We start from the raw sequence: 17,719 nt of genomic DNA on the forward strand, positions 1-17,719 counted from the left end.
AAAAGTATTTGGCTTCTGTTCAACAAAGTGCTTAAGTCTTATGACTATTGTACTCAATTAACTTTTGCTTAAGCATGTTACTGAATTCAGATCCTTAAAAGGATTTTATGGATTGCTATGGATTGCAGAAAGCAGATATCAGTAAATATCTAAAACAATAGAAGTTTTTAATGGAAGAAAGAAACTGCTAAATAGATTTGGGATAATTATTACCAAGGACAGTTAGTTCTCCCAAAAAAAAAAGGGGGTGGGAACGGCTATATTTTGGTAATTCTTAAACTGCAGACAGCATTTGATTCCTGCCAAGAAGAGCAACTGAATTAATTATGCTTCTGATCAGATCTAGGTGAAAAAAAAATTTTTTTTTTTTTTTGAGAAAACTCTTTTTGAAAAAAAAAAAGTGGGTTCAGCAACAGTAGAATGTTTTGTAAATTCATGTCTGCTTTGCTTAAAAGTTATTTGTTGAGAGTGGTGGGAATTCTAAAAGTCAAAATGCTTTGTTTCAATTTTTTTTCGATTTACACTGCTAAATGAAAGATCATTTGGAAATGTCCTTTTTTATTTTTAAAATGTTCCAAACTATTAAGCTAGAAATTGAAACAAACTGTTTTGTTCAACTTCAAATGGATTTGACTGATTGATTTTTAAATTGCACAGGCACAGGGACAACTGTTCATGAAGAAAACAGCAGAGACGCTGGATTTAATATCTGCGTTGTGCAATCTCTATGAATATTTGATGCTGATCCTTCTTAAATCGATGCTCTTGCACATACGTGACACATTTTTAGTAACTTTTCTTCCAGCTTGAATGTATAACATACTTTTTTTTATAAATCCATTACTGAGAAACTCTGTTATCATTACTACAAAGTGAGATTAGACTGGCCCTAATTGACCAATGTCGTTTTTTGTTCAGATAAAACAATATTTTGTATCTATTCATTTTTGGCCCATTCGTATAAGTTGACCCCCAAAATGTATAGGTAAAAATGGCAACAAATGTCTGACCATTTCATAAACCAATCCTGTATTTCAGGGGGTGGCTTCTGACCCATGGGTGAACCGTGGCAGCCAGCACATTCCACTGCATGTGCCTCTTCTCACAGGTCCCATTGGCTGGGAATGGTGAATTGTAGGCTCTAGGAGCTGAGGGTCTCTGTGCCTGTGGACTCTCCAAGTAAACAAAATGTCCCAATCCACCAGCAGCTTACCCTGAGAATGGGGAGAGCATATAGCACCCCTTTCAACATGCCATGGAAGCATCATTCTAGAGGTTGCTAGAGGTGCTCCCCTGTGGATACTGCTAAGGGAAAAAACTTCCAGTATTGATGCACGTGGCAAACACACACATCTACTGTGGAATGGCCAGCCACTGGGAACCGCGATTATTATGTTGGGGGCAGGGGCAGTGCATGAAGTCTCCTTCGCCCCTCTTCCCCAGCACAGCATGCAAAGTAAGGCTGTTAAATTGTGGTTATCTGGCTAGTCGTGTAGGCAATACAAATCTGTATCGACTACACAATTTGTCGATAAGGACCACTCTGCAGAGCCACACCATGGTTAGCTTCCAGAGCCAGCTCAAGCTGAGACTGAGCAGTCCCGGCCCATGCTGGCTCCAGGAGCCACCTGCACTGTGGCTCTGCATTTTAAATGTAGCAAGAGCCACTGGAGTCTTATTAATTTAAAATGCAGAGGAGCAGCGTCTTGGACCAGCGTGAGCTGGGACTACTTGGTCCTTGCTCGTGCTGAGTCCAGCAGCCACTGTGTGCAGCCAGCCCAGGCTTCTGGGAACAGCAGCTGCTTGGTGGCAGCAGCCCCTGTCCACAGGGGTGGGGGAGTAACTTCCTGCTGGGACACCTGTAGGTGGGAGCCACTGCCGGAGCAGACTTCCCTGTCTCCACCTCCTGCTGCCTCTGCTTTTAAGCCAGCACTCCCCAGCACCATCAACTGTCTTCCCTCCCCCTTCCCTTGATGCCTCAGATACAGAGATAGCAAGTAGTCGAGCAGTTGACTACGCTTTAACATCCCCCAATGCAAAGAGGCACATGGTGCAGCCAGGGACTCTGGTGGGCAGGGAACCTGCCTTAGGGTTACAGCGGAGTGGGCTGTGGGCTGGATCCAAAGACTTAGCAGGCTGGATTTTGCCCACTCCTAGTATACAACTTCTGCAGTGAACTCTACTGGGAGAAAGAGTCAAACTGGCCAGACTCAGATTCCCTTGTTCTAAAATTAACTTTATTATTTTTTTATACTTAAAATAGCATTAAGAGTCAAATATAAATAGTATTTATATCAATAGCTAATGTTCAATAATACTGCCATAGAATAGATGCTGCTTTTGATACCATTGACCTTGAGGTATGGTGACTCCTCTGGGCTGTTACGGAGGGGGGCAGGAGGTAGGTATAGAATGAGACTTCATTGAGCTCTGTGTGCGTGTGTGTTCGCGTTCCTTTATTGAGTTAACCTTTGGCTATCTGTCGCCCTTGTTCCCTTTCTTTTATTTATGTAAATCTACTCTTTTTTTTTTTAGAGAGACAGAGCTATTAACATAGAGAATCTACTTATCTGGTCAAAGACATGGCCTCCTCATTCCAGATCACTTCAATTCTTCAAAGCTTTTGATCTTACAAGGCATGATGGTGTACATCTTACCCTGCAAAAAAATAATAAAAAATAATAATAATAATAATAATTCTGCGGCAGTGAGTCTCAAAGGCCAGGTCAATTGACTTGACCTTACATTATGGGAGTAAATATAGTTGTTTGGACTCAGGCTGGAGCCTAGGCTCTGAAACCTGGTGACCATGGGTGGTCTCCGTAGCTCAAGTCTGAACATCATAGAATCATAGAGCTGGAAGAGACCTCAGGAGGTCATCAAGTCCAGCCCCCTGCTCTAGGCAGGACCAATCCCAACTATGTTTAGCCTATAGCATGTTTAGCCTGCAGCATGAGCCCTGCAAGCCTGAGTCAGTTGAACCAGGCTCAGAGACTTTCTGTTGTGGGTCTTTTTTGCAGTGCAGACATACCCGCTGTCCTGTTATTGGATATATTGCTTCATCTTTTCCTATTAGGTATAGGTCTAGATGTGACTGCTTAAATTAAAACTTAATACTGTTTTCTATAGCTGTGAAAACATTCTTGGTTTAGCTGACTGTGTGTGTGGAAGGTCCATGGCATTTTGAGCATTGAGAGAACAAAGAGTTAAATAGACACTGTAGACTTCGAAGTTTGAATCAAAGCAAACTAAAATATATATGTGACATGTTTTACAGAGTCTTAGCTAAAATATTAATCTTTCCTTGCTCTAGTGGCCAGTTGACAATTAATAAGATACTACTGTCGGTGAGAAGTGAGTTTTAAGGTTGCTACCAGGATTCAATATGAAGAAAAAGCCAGAGTTCCCACTAACATTTTCCATTAATGAGCAGAGTCGGTTTTGTCTTGTGCACCAATATTGAGGTCATGTGCGCTTGTTCAGATGTGTGCCGTCATGACACCCACCAGCTACTAACAAATAACTTAGATATATGTTATGGAAGAAAGAATACTAAAACAAGCAATAATTAACATTGTGCTGTGGCTAGTCTCTGTCCCCCACCCAGGACAAATAGGGAGCAGATGGGGGACGAGGCATGAAGTAGACTCAAGAGACTGGCTAGGTCCAATGTGAAGAGCACCTGTAAAAAGACCCACAGCCAAATGAAGGAGCAACTGCACCAACTGAATGAAGTGAGACTCTTTCCTAAAGGCATCAGAGCTCTGATTTAAAAGGCCTGTGTTAATGTTCCCCAGCCTTACTGGGACACATGCAGACTGTCTACCAAGGAATTCACCCCGTCTTCCTTCACTCCAGTATCTGACTGCCTCACAATCACTAATGCATGTGGCCTCTCAATTGTAGCGAGGGGAAACCGAGGCATAGCTATGTACATCTAGCATAATGGAATATGACATCTTTATTTACATATTGAGTTCAGAAATTTTTAGCAGATGATCTAATGACTAAACAACCATACTGGCATATTTTGAGCCATTATATTTGGTACATGTGGAGGGTTAGCTTAATTAAACTCAGCCATGTCATGCTTTAATATCTTACCTAACAATAGATACAGAAAGAAAATTATTTTCAGATACTCTTACTAACCATTTTGCAAAGAGAAGCCACAACTTTAGAGTTCTAATCTGCATTCTTTGAAGTCAATGGCAAAACTCTGGTTAAAGTCACTGGTGTAGGAATGGTTCCTTGTTCCATTCCAGTACTTTTTGGTGTCTTCCTAAATTCTGATTCTTTTCTGTAGCATTATTTTAATATATCTGTGATTACGCATGCCAGAGCATGTCAAAATAATTGTATGGGAGACTATTCTTGTTTAAGGAGAATCATAGTTAATGTTACTAATTTTCACATTATTTCACCCATAAAAATCTTTTTAGCAGCAACATTTTTATTGCACTATATTTCATAGTCTCTAATTTATTCATGGAATAAATGTTTCATATAATGAATTTTCTACTAAATGTATTCTGAAATGCATGAATAAGTAGGGCTTCTGTAAAATGGACCCAATTTTCTTCAAAGAGATTAACCCCAGCTCCAGCTGAAAAGTTTGGAGGGCAAAGCCTGTGGTTTTCTACTCATTCAGACAAGGTTTCCTTCTTTTGTTAAGTATTTGAAGATTTAGCATCTTTATAAAATCTTTTGGTTTTGTATCACTTTATATATGCAGTTCACATTAATGAAATGTTGCTTATTATGATTTTTTTGTTGATGGTGGGACTTAAGTCTCTTTTTATTGCTGAATAAACTTCCTTTGAAACTATTTGTAATTCCTTTTTTCCTGATTTACTGCTGTTAACTAGCCATTTTCACTGGATGGACATTGATAGGACAGTTTACTTTTAGAGACAGTGTTAATGATTAGGAGGTCCTGAAAACCGACATCTTTGCCCCGGCCAGCCAGAGCAGCCGCCCGCCCGCCACACGAACCTAGCCTGGGCTGGATGGAGCAGAGCAGGAAAGAGACTTTAAAAGAGCAAATCTCACTGTCATAGCTATAAATCTAAATGTTTAGCAACTTCCAGTAATACACAACATTCAAGGAGATGAATCCAGTTTTTACAAAATCAAATAAAAGTTTGTTCATTCCCTTTAATTTTCAGCCTTAAGCTTTTCAACAGTTACAACTGTTATTTAGTTCTCAATTTCTCCCTGACAAAACCCACCCACTACGCAGCCCTGGCCCCAGCCCAAGCAGCTGCCCGCCCACCCACAATGCAGTTCTGGCCCTGGTCCTGGCCAGAGCAGCTGCCCACCCACCTGCTACTCAACTCCTCCGGCCACGGCTGCCCGAGCAGCTGCCTGCCTCCTTTCACACTGCTGTGCAGCTCTGCTTGGAGGTGTGCAGGGTAGAATTTTTTTTGTGCAAGCATGCAACTTAGAAGGAACTCTGGAGAAAGCCAGTCACTTAGCCAGTAGCTGGGATCTTGGAGTACAGAATATAGGTGTCATCAAATATTGTACACACATTTTATTTGTACTTGTGTGGGTTTTTTGCAGCAGCTGGATGCCAGGCATAAGAACCTGAGCTGAAATGTCTTTCTCAAGCCATCGTCTTTCCTCTTGGTCCAGAATCAAAAATGTAGTTCTGTTTTTATTCACCTGTCCTTTTACTCTTGGTGTCCTTGTTTCCATTTTTTCTCTATGGGCTCGTCTACACTGGCCCCTTTTCCGGAAGGGGCATGTAAATTTCACCTATCGTAGTAGGGAAATCCGCGGGGGATTTAAATATCCCCCGCGGCATTTAAATAAAAATGTCCGCCGCTTTTTTCCGGCTTTTAAAAAAGCCGGAAAAGAGCGTCTACACTGGCCCCGATCCTCCGGAAAAAGCGCCCTTTTCCGGAGGCTCTTATTCCCCCCCCATTCCCCTTCTGTTCTAAAATGTGATTTGTCCTTTTCATACGTGTTCATTTTTTTAATTGTATCCTCTTATTCCCCCCCCCCATTCCCCTTCTGTTCTAAAATGTGATTTGTCCTTTTCATACGTGTTCATTTTTTTAATTGTATCCTTTGGTATATATGGTTGTGACTATTTTCTTCCACTATTTGATCTGAGGAAGTGGGTCTGGCCCACGAAAGCTCATCATCTAATAAACCATCTTGTTAGTCTTTAAAGTGCTACATAGTCCTGCATTTTGATATTTCATGACACAGAATAACTAGCGTCAGTCATTATCAGCTTCCTTATCTACCACTGAAAGTAGTGCCTATTGACTGTTTAGGCGTAGTTTTAATGCAGTTAAATTGTTTTTCCTTAATTCTGATTCAAGAGAGTATTTAGACAGAAAATTGTGATTTATTTCACAGTGATGTTTCAAGTTGCTGGTTTTGTAGTGAATGCTGCTTTGAGACTAGGGCACACTGTTTGCTACTTTTAGCAATGAATCAAAATCTTCCCCTCGTTCTGGTTTAAAACTTTGGTTTTGTTCCTTATATTTGCATTTCTTAACAATTTGAAGATGTCATTGTCATTTACAAAATTAATGTAGGGTTATCACTTAAATCTAAAAATGTTCAAATGTGATTTGTGAATAGTAAACACCATCTGAATTCTGCAGAATGCAGAGAGATTGCGGGCACGAAGTCTGCACAACACAATGTCTGAATACAGAATGATGCCGTTTCCTGATGTAATGTGCATGTGCAAGTTTCTCTTTTTATCAGTCTCATTCTCACACTGTCTGGTTCACTGGGGCTTAAACTCTCCTGAAATATTTCCTGGAGCCCCACAAGTCCACCCACTCTGTTCTCCAACTAAAAGACATTTGCATGGGAGGTGGAGCACACAGCTTCTCACCTGCAGTAGAATGGTGGTTCTCTGGACTTCTGCCCTATGAGGAGGAGGTACTGTGTGTGAAGCCCCAAGATCCTTTTCCCTGGAGGGGAGAAGCCCCTAACTTTACCCCCACTGCAGGACAGAAGCCCCGAGCATTCCCCTATTCCCCCGCCTCTGCAATCTAGTAGGCAGAGAATGGGGTAGGAGCATGGAGCTTCTTTGTGACTTTAACTGTAAAATCTACCGCCTGCAATATAGGTGGTGTCACATATACTGATAATACAGAGCATGCAGCTTCTGCAATACAACACAGCCAGGGAAAAATAAATCCACAGAAGGAATCCAGCTGGTCTGCGTGACACTGCAGAGCTTTACCAAAAAGCCACAAGGCTTCTTGAAAAAACAAACATTAGCCAACTGTGCTGGCTTGCCAGAGATCTAAAAGCAAGAACAGATTTGGCTTTCTGTGCTTGGTGCTTCCTGCAGATGCCCACCCAATTATGTCTGGGGCTGTCTACATCTGTTTTGCAGTACTTTCCTCACTGGTTTAATTGTACATGCATTTTGATATTCTAGACTAAGCCACAAAGAACCTCTTGTCTACAGTTAACTAGCTACTAGCCAACAAAGAAAGGAGCAAAGGATAAAATAAAGCAAAACAATTGGGGCATTTTGACACAGGAGTCTCTGCAGGACAGAATTTTTATTTCGGTATCAGTGATAACCAGATACTAATTTTGTCACTACAGACATTTGTAAAATCTGGAAAACAAATCAAAGGGTAATTCATTTTCTTTTAGCTTCTTTCAGAACAGTTCTGCTATCTTCACTCTTCCTGATTCCTGTAATTACTTCCAGTGGTGATTGGAAGGAGGACTTTGGTAATGGCTCTCTCCCCTGCCCCCTTCCCAAATTAAGTGACAAGGCTCAGCTAGTGATTTTTTTACTTCTGGAATCCCAGGACATGCTTACTACCCTTTTGAAAACCAGTGAGTTTAATTGTTGAAACATTTTTCTGGGAACCAGAACAAATACATCAAAAAGCATATTAAAACCTGCCCTAAATGTGTAAGTGCACTAAACAATGGGTTTCTCAATTTTAAAAAATAGGCTAGTGAGAATAACAGCTGTGTGGAGACCCATATTTCAGAAGTGTTCAGTCTTACTCTCTCAGTGTTGGTTCTCACCTTGAACATAGAGAATAAAACTGTAAAATGTCATGATTCATGGTATCTGTTAACTGAGTTATGTGCTCTATCACCCGAGTATGATAGAGGAATAAAACCACAATTTGAGTGAGGATTTAAAAAATTATTACAACTAACAAACAGAAATAATTGCATGCATACTAGTAATATGATTTAAACTCAAGTCCAGCCTGACATGAAGAGTAACTTTCTTTATGCATATGAGAGCAGCCTCTCTGGAATTCCTAAACATCCACATCCAGACAGTCTAGTCACATCCTAGAGTCACACTGTCCTTACTGACAACACTGAAGTCAAAAAAGGAAGTTTGGGTTGCAGAAAACGTAAGCAGAGACCCTGTATGCTACTATTACTTTTGTTTCTTGTGAGAGTGTCTGTGAGAATTGAAGCCTGTGAACTTTGTTGTCTTAATATCTCCCAAGAGTATTTATCTCCTTGAAGCAGAGATGGGGGGTGGGGGAGAGGAGAAGAAATGTAATGGTTTACTCATTTGATTCCTGTTTTGTGATGCAAAATTTTGCAGTTCTTTGATTAAGACAGAAATCTGGAACAACACTGCAGGTGTCTGTGACACTGCTAGCACCTTCTGGGCATGGTAGTAATTGGATTAGGGAATGGAGAGCTATCTGGGATAGAGTGTTGGCATTTCCTGGGATTTAAAGTAATCCCAAAGCCAGAGTGCAATGAATGTGGTGGTTGCGGTTTAGTTCAGTTAACATTGTCTTATAAAATATGTCTAATTTCCCATAGTGGGCAGTCCGTACTTGGGTAGGATCAAGAAATTGTTTAGCATGGAGATTAGGGATGTAAAATCCTGTTTAATTGGTTAACCAATTAAACGTAGTATTAATTTGAAGAGGGGGCAGGTGGTAGGGGAGGGGAAGGTGCTCCAGCCCAGAAGGAGTAGAGGGGGGGCTCTCTGTTGGCCCCATATGTGTCTTTACTAGGTATTGTGTTTAATGTATATTATGGTTTAATTTACAAAAGCCCCTTATTTCTTTTTTCAAAAATAATTTACATGCCTAAGTCACTAGGCCATTTTAAAAATTGGTACAGGGTGTCCCCACTATGTCGCCCCGGTATACATCCATTCCACACTAAAGTTGTTGATGTTTGTAGGAACTCATGCGTTATAAGTCCTTCCATTCCCCGCTATAAGTCCTGTGAAATACTCCCCCCAATTTGTTTAAATGGAAGTGAGCCACAGGAAGAAAATTCCCTGCTTTAAGTTGTTGCACTATAAGTCCAAGTTTTTTGGAAAGTATCTTGGACTTATAGCGAGGACGGCCTGTGCCCATAGTGACTGCTCTAGAAACCATTATAGGTAAATCATTGAAATTCAAAAGCTTTAAGCCATGACACTCTTTCAAATTAAGTGAGATTTGGGCTGGATGGTTCTTTAATACATCTCAGGCATATCCTGGTACTGTAAGAAGTTCCACCTATTAATTCAATATTATTCTGCACTCTCATTAGACTGAACTGTGCTTCTGCAGGATGTCAGAAGATACTGGGCTACTGGAGATGCAATCATCTTTGAAATGTGAAACAGATCTTAAGATCGGTTGTGGTCTATAAAGAGCATGTGACTCTGACCTTGAAACAAGGGGATTTTATGGGCCAAAATTTTATTTGGTTTATTACCTTCTGCCTGTGTGTGACACTAAAGGGATTTTTGTCAAATGGAGAGGATGGTATGCTTGTCAAATGGAGGTGTTTTTGTTGTGGGGTGTGGTTTTTTTTGTTTGTTTTTGTCAAATGAGGAGGTTGTTGAGCAGATCTATAGGGTAGCAAAGTGCAATTAAGAGGTTGCTGTTATACAGTTGTGGATCCCAATCTAATGGATAAACTGGCATTTAAAGTGCACCGGGGTCCTTTGGAATAAAAGGAATCTGACTGTAACTGTTAATAATAATTGAATATGCATACTTATTCAAACTATAAATGCTGGGTTTATGAAGCAGTAGTAGAAATTTATATGATTATGATCCTAGAAATGATCATCTTGAAAGGGAAGGGGTTAATAGACATACTGATAAATATTTTAACTCTAGTCAGACTAGTGCTGCAGTGGGGGTGTGGCAGGACATATATGAGACTATGACCTTTAGCTGTTATAGTCTGTTGAGATGTAGTCCAGACAACAGCTGCCAAACACATTTTAAAGTCGGCGGCTGTATTTTCTCATACAAATAACTCATTTAGATGTCCTTGGTCCAGCTATATGTCTCAACAGAAGTCATTTTGTCAGATAATGGCCAAGACTGGAGCTTGATTACTACTTTGTTGGAGTACTCCAGACTGGGATTGTGGGCGGCAGTAAAATATCTTCTTTGGAATAACTTGAAGACATTGTCAAACATTTGTTTACATTTAGCATTTTGTAAGAGAAGGGTAATAATCTAACAATTTCTGTTTTGTTAAACCAGTTACTCTAAAATTACACCTATTATTTTAAGACCCAAAGTTCAGATTCTAAAATTAGATCATACAATATACTTGTGCTGTTCTTTTAAGCATTTTCCAATAAGATGAATATATGACTAGTCAATCTAAATCACAGACAATGTGATGGTAATGCTACTGCAAGAGGTCAAACCTTTCTCATACAGCACCCTCGGGACCTGACTGATGCAGAACCAGAGAATTTACCACACTACAGGAGATCAGTATTGTCTAGCAGCATTACCAACAGTTCCACTGCTTATTGGGCTTTTAGAAGACATTTAGGGGCAACTCAGAACTAAATAGCACAGAACACTGAGAGCCAGGATTGGTGGCTGTAAATAAACTTTGTGAAAGTTAGCCTTGTTACTTATTTGATCCTGTTATAACTGATCTAAGATCACTTTGGATATATTTGTTTCTATTTTACTGACTGGAATGAAAGATTACTGCTCAATCTTCTGACTCTGCACACACAGTAAAATCTCTATACAGGCAGTCCCCGGGTTACGTACAAGATAGGGACTGTAGGTTTGTTCTTAAGTTGAATTTGTATGTAAGTCGGAACTGGTGCATTTTGTAGGGGAAACTCTGGCCAAACATTTCTCCAGAGCTCAGTTTTATTCTCCCACCCCTCACTTCCCTCAGTCCTTTATTCTCAAGCTTAGGTGTCAGCTGAGAAAAGCCGCTCCGCGTCTCCCTGGTCTGCTGGGGGCAGCGCTAGCTTCGTGTCTCCCTGGTCTGCTGGGGGGAAGCAGCTAGTGCGGGGTTGCCTCACCCTGTTTGTAAGTAGGGATCTGATGTAAGTCGGATCCATGTAACCCGGGGACTGCCTGTATAAGAGAAACCAGTTTTAATTACTTTGTGCTTGCAAATTGACTTTTGCGCAGATTTACTATTAACCTATTCTTTCTTTGCACCATAAAGGTAATTGTTCGAGGTGGAGGACATATTTTACCTTATGACCAGCCTGAACGATCACTGGACATGATTGACAGATTTATCTCTGGAGAAGGATGGAAGACAAATGGATTCTAAAAGAAAACTTTAAATGCAGTGTAAATGTTACTTTGCCAAATCCTTCAGAAATGTTGTGAACGTACTATAGTGAAAATTTTGCCATACGGAAAAATTATGAAATTGAGGATGAGAGTAATAAAATGAATATAAAGGCTCCTTGCTCTTGGTCTGTCTTACTGAAAAATTTTCATTAGTAAAGTGGTGTGAGAAAATAACATGGATCTAACTTTCTGAAGTCACTTAAGCTTCCCCCCACCCTTAGAATTTGGAAAAATGTTAGCAACTTAATCCCTTGATTAGAAAATTTTAAAAATCTGGTTATTTCACTATTAGGGCATGTCTATGCTAGGAAATTTTCAAAATTTTGAAATAAGCATTGTTCCCTGAGGAAAGCAGGATTACAGATTTCTAAATAACCAGTGTGGAAGTGTGGACTCTCCACTTATTTTGAAATAAAGAGGGTTATTTCAAAAGAATTCCCTAGCATAGACTAGGGCTCAGAGACTGGGGTAGTTGGGGCAGAGACACAAGTTGGGCCTTGGAGAGGAGGCAGAGGTGAGAGTGGCATGCAGGTAAAGCCCTCAGAGGAAGAAAGGAAAAGACATGGGTGGGGGTGGCCTGGGGGAAGGTGGCAGTGAGGCATAGGTGGGGAAAGGGACAAAGCAGGAGCAGGCTCTGGGGCAGAGTGAGGGTGGAGCATGGCAAGGCCCTTGGAGGAAGCACCTCGGGTAGGGTGACTATACATCCCATTTTTACTGGGTCATCCCTTTAGTCCCTCTTCCTGACATCCTGACTTTTTTTTTTTAAATTGGGCTCATTGTCCTGTATTTCCCTGGGGGAAAGCCACCAGTGCTCTAGGTTTCAGTCCCGTGAGGGGGCAGGGAACCGCCAGCACTCAGGGCTCCAGCGGCTAAGCGAGCACTGGTAGCTCCCCTCCCTACCCCACGCTGCATGCTGCAGGGCTGAACTTCATCGCTGCAGGGAGGGTGGGGAAAATGCTGGCACTCGGAGCTTCAGCCGCTGGAGCCTGGAGTACTGGTGTCTGCCCCCACCCCCCACAACCCTGGTGGTGCTGAAACCCTGACTGCCAACAGTTCTTCCCTTCCCCAACTGTGGGGCTGAAGCAGACACACACACACACACACACCCGCCTTGGTGTCCCATACTGGGCATGGAGAAATATGGTCATCCTAAGTAGTGGGCAGGCCTCAGAACAGAGCAGGGATTGGAACCATGGTCGAGGCACCCGTATCCCTTGACATTTCAAGGGAGCTTCTATTGCTAACACCCAGGTTCCCCAAATGCAGGTGTCATGTACTGGTCATGAACATACAGAAATGTGGACACCGTGCAGCCGGAAAAGACCTGGCCAAGTTTCTAACCCAAAATTCCAATATTTGAAATTAGATTGGAGAAGTTTTCATACAACCACTCTGAGAATTGCTGATATTCTTCAGACCAACAACAAGCAAGCTCTATACCTTGCTTTTTGTGAAAACACAAAAGGAGTGGATTTCTGAATAAGCCCTGAGGCTGCATCACGTATGGCCTAAATTGAAGTTTAGTCCATCAGTGTGGCTTCTTGGGATAATGTCTTTTCGCAAAACATCATTTGCAGATGTTCATTTCCAGTCTGAATTCCCTGGCTCTTGGTTATCTCCGCTCTTAAGAGCCAGAAGCCCCAGGGCCAATGTAAAAAAAGCTTTCCTTTTCTAATTAAAATTCATACGATTGAACAACATTAACAAAGCAGGCTCTCAGAGCCATAGTCTCGATTTTATTAAGATTATGGCCCATCTAAGAACTCTCCTTCCAGACCAATACTTTTCCTGAAGCAAATTGTGTGTAAATTACATGAAAAATAATATCAGGAAAATAAGATGCAAACAAGGTGCAAATAGCTTTTTATGAAGGATATGGTTGGTTATGTTTGTCTATCTTTTGTATCCATTTACTACTACTTGTTGGATGCACGGAATCTCTGCTGATTGTTTTGTGATTTGTGTATCTCCTTCTGTGTGCATTTTCTACTCCTCCAACCTTGCATTTCAAGAGAGTTTTGTTTAGATGGTTACGGTCTGTGAAAAAAAGAGATCAATTAACAGGAAGTTAGTGTGGTAGCACACTGTTAGTATACTACCTGTGCCACAATCTTAGTGCTTGCATTTCCTGCCACAAGTCCATGCCCAACAGTGACCTCCATTATTCTTGCCTTTGCTGTCTGGGGCTGATGAGGTGGTATCAGGGACATTTGTGTCAGGGCCTCCTCCTATCGACCACAGGGCCTACCAAAACCTCCTCCAAGTGGCTTGCAACATGGGCATCCAATTAGAGGAGGCTGAAATAGAGCATCTCCTGGTGGACATCTTGGCCCTGGAGCAGCCTTCCATGGTTGCCCTCTCCTTTATAAAGACCATGGAGAAAAATAACCTGTTCATTTGTTAGATCCCAGGCTCTATTCCACCAATGGTGAAAGGGGTAGAAAGGAAATACTTACGTGCCCTGCCTGCTCGTGCATAGGCTTGGCGGTCAATGAGTGGGAATGCCAGGGCTTGCCAGCACCTAAAGACAAGGAGGCCAAACACCTTGACATCTTTGGAAGAAAGGTATATGCAGCTAGAGGGCTTCAGCTGAGAATAGCAAACAAGCAGGAAGTCCTCAGCCCTTACAATTTTAATGCCGGTGATGCCACACAGATGTTTAAAGCTCTCCTTTCAGCTGTTGGGAAGACTCTGTGGCACTGATGGAGGAGGGCAAGACCATGGCGTGGATGGGTCCTTCAAGCCTCCTTGCATGCTGCTGATTGATTGATATCAATGGGCATAGTCAAGGATAGGTGGATGTTGTTTCCATTCTCAGGAGATACAATGCATATTGTACCTCCTCAGGAAATGCATGGGCTTGTTTCCTGAGCAGACTGATTCTCTGCTACACAGCCTCAAAGACACCAGAGCCATGATGCACTCATTAGAAATACATACTTCAGCCATGCAATGCAGGCCACTCTGGCCACCAACAGCATAAAGATAGGAATAACAGACAAAGGACTCTGTCCTGGTTGTCTAGACAGAATCAGTGGCCTCGCAAATTCCAGACCGGCTCCAAGCTGGGATTTTGATGGGGTTGTTTGAGGACTGTGGACCAATCGTTACCCCAGATCCTCCTCTCCTGATATGACAACTACATATCCTGCTTCTACCAATGAGTCCTGTGGTGCTCCAATTCTACTCCCGCCTCCTGTCTGTCCCTCTTCCCCTCACTCTTCACAGACTCCCTAACAGGAGGTGTAATCACTCTTGGTGATGGGGGCAATACAGCTGGTTCCTCAGGAGAAAAGGACATTTATTTCCTAATCCCAAAAGTGAAAGAGGGTCTCAGGCTTATCTTAGATCTTTGCGGCCTCAACAAGTTTCTATTGAAGCTGAAGTTGCGCATGTTTTCCATGAATTCTTTTATCTCCTCTCTGGATCTGGAGAATTGGTATGCAGCACTTGACATGAAGGATGCCTATTTTCATATCACCATCCATCCATCAGTCACATCAGCACTTCCTCTGCTTCATGGTAAGTCAGGTCCACTGTCAATTCATAGTGCTTCCCTCCTCCCCCATATGTTCATGAAGTACCTGGCAGTGGTAGCTGTTTCTCTCCACAAAAGGAATGTGGAGGTCTACCTCTACTTTGATGATCGGCTGCTGAGAGGGCACTCCAGAGAACAGGTGAAGGCTAACCTCTTCCTCGTCAGGAGCACTTTCCAAAGATTGGGAATCCTTCTTAACTTGGAGAAGTACATGCTCATCCCTACCAGAAGGATAGAGTTGATAAAGGCGATTCTTGACTCTGTCAGAAAGAGCCTTCCTTCCAGACTCAAGATTCCAGTCTGTCTCATCCAGTCTCTGTAGCGCTTTTCCATGACCACGGTCAGGAGCTTCCTGAGCCTCTTCATTCACATGGAAGTGTGCACATACATGGTGACATATGCCAACTTGAGGCTGAGGCCACTCTAGGAGTGGCTCTCGTCTATTTACTGCTCAGGCTCAGATAGTATGGATCTGGTTCTGACCAACCCTCAACATAACCTCCAGATGGACCCACTAGCCATGTGTGTGGGTGTCTCCCTTTGTGCCTCTCAGCCTGAGATGACGCTAGTCACATACATGTCAGACTTCGGTTGGGGGATGCACCTTGGGGACCTGTGCTCCCAGGGCATGTTGTTCATGTCCATTCCAATACCCACCCTCCTTCCCCTCTGTTGGTGTAGCTGGCAAGAAGGAACTGAAGGAAGGGTGGATCAGTAGGGTCATATATAGCACTGCCTACTGGCTCACCTGTAGAAACTGCCAATGAGCTAAGACAGTCTGAAATAAAATTTCCATGTTTCTTCCTCTTACAGTTTTAAACCAATTTTCTATTAAATGGTGGTATATATTCCATTTTGGAACTAACCTGTGAATGTGACTGTCAGTTATATTAAAGCTATTCAAAATACAATTTATCTTGGATGCTGTTTCATAGAATCTACAGTACATACTGTCACAGCATCCCCCATGCTTTATGAAAATTGGCTTATGGATATTGATGTGCATAATTTGAAGATGCTTTATGAAAAACTGGTTATGTAAACATCAATTTTACAGTCTGACTCTGAATATCCTACTTTTGTGTATGTATCACTCTTGTATGTGTAGTTAGAAATAAGAAGTATAAATGTGTATATATTCATGAGTAATACTTCAGATACCAAATGGCTCAGATACCAAATGGCTCAGTACTCAAACCAACAACTGGTAAGCCCAAACTGTAGTTGGTCATAAAAAAGACAAGCCACCTAGTACTGGAATACATCTTGAACTTGCTTTTTCCCCATGGGGATGGGGAATGCTGAACAAAGAAAAGTTTATTTAAGCAATGAGGAACAATCAGCTTTTGTCTTCAGCTGGCTTTTGAAACTCGCCTGCCCCATCCTAAAAGGATACTTGAAGGAATCTGAAAAGCTGTAGACCTAAGCCAGAGCAAAGATCAACTCTGACTTGAAGCTTTTACCTGAGATAAGAACAGCTGTTTAGGGTAAGAATTTGCATGCAACAAATTTCTTAGTAGATTAGAACTAGCTACATGGTTTTTGTTCTTTTTAATTTAGTAACTTTGATCTGACTTGTTTTCATTTGCAATCACTTAAATCCAACTTTTTATATTTAATAAAACACTTTTCTTTATAATCAAACCCAGTGTAAATAATTGTTACCATGGGTGGGGAGAGCAACCACTGTGCATACCTCTCTTTCATTGATAAAGTGGGCAGACCTTTATGAATTTTCACTGTTTCAAACTTTTTACACTGGATAAGATGGATTTGTTTCAGAGTTTGGTCCCTTTTGGAGGTTGGTTTCCTGAATGCTAAGTCTTTAAAACGGATTCCTTCCAGAGCTGAACTTGTTCAGTGTCTGTGTTGCTCTGAAGGGGGGCAGTAACCCCAACTCTGTACCTTGTCTGGGGGAGACCAGAGGATCAGGCCCAGCAGGATAAGGTGGTGGGGAGAACCCCAGAGAGCAGGAAAGCAGTTGTCAGTAGTGTGATCAGCACACCAGGAAACAACCTTAAGGGGGCTTCTGTGATTCATCTCATCACAGATACCATTTTGTTAAATGTAGTAAAAGGAACAAGGCACAATTTTTACATGTGATCTAGTAAAACAAAGTTAGAAGTCCACATCTTTAATTTCCTGTACTATTCTTGATTTTTTCATTTGGAAAACTGATATCTAGATATCCTGAATGACTCAGCATGAAATGTAAATCAAATTCAATAAGATCTGTCTTTGAGAGAGACAGAGAATTATTTTTTATGGATTTCCTGTTAGTTCTAAATAGGTCACTTGATATTGTTTAGAAATGTTGCTTAAATTAGGAAAATAAGTGGTAAACCACTAAGATGTAGATATGTTTCCCCTATTAATCTATGTATTTTCAGAGGCATGGACTTGAATGCCAGGGAGTAGGACAAGAATGACAAAGAGCACTCCTGAAACAGAAATGGATATTTGGAAATTCAAGTGGCAAACTCACAGTGGTTTAGCTATTTGCCCACACTCATGTATTCTGTTCACGTGCCTTGGTAAATGAAGTACATGCTTGAAAGAAAGCATCCACTCAAGTTGAGATTCTAGGCTTGGGAGTTGGCATGACAACATAAGCAGCAGTCAATGC

General features: G+C 41.7%; 1 protein-coding gene across 1 annotated transcript in view; it reads left to right on the forward strand.

Annotated features, from left to right (window-relative positions):
* CPVL (carboxypeptidase vitellogenic like) overlaps positions 1–11,670 on the forward strand; it is a 116,437-nt gene extending 104,767 nt beyond the window's left edge. Inside the window, exon 14 of the mRNA XM_075922149.2 lies at positions 11,422–11,670. Within this exon, the coding sequence (XP_075778264.1) occupies positions 11,422–11,532 (111 nt within the window). The 3' untranslated portion in view covers positions 11,533–11,670. The remainder of the gene's footprint in view (positions 1–11,421) is intronic.
* Positions 11,671–17,719: the final 6,049 nt, after the last annotated feature.

Source organism: Pelodiscus sinensis, chromosome 2 (genome assembly GCF_052426305.1).
Source record: "Pelodiscus sinensis isolate ZL-2025 chromosome 2, ASM5242630v1, whole genome shotgun sequence".
In the NCBI taxonomy this organism is placed as follows: domain Eukaryota; kingdom Metazoa; phylum Chordata; order Testudines; family Trionychidae; genus Pelodiscus; species Pelodiscus sinensis.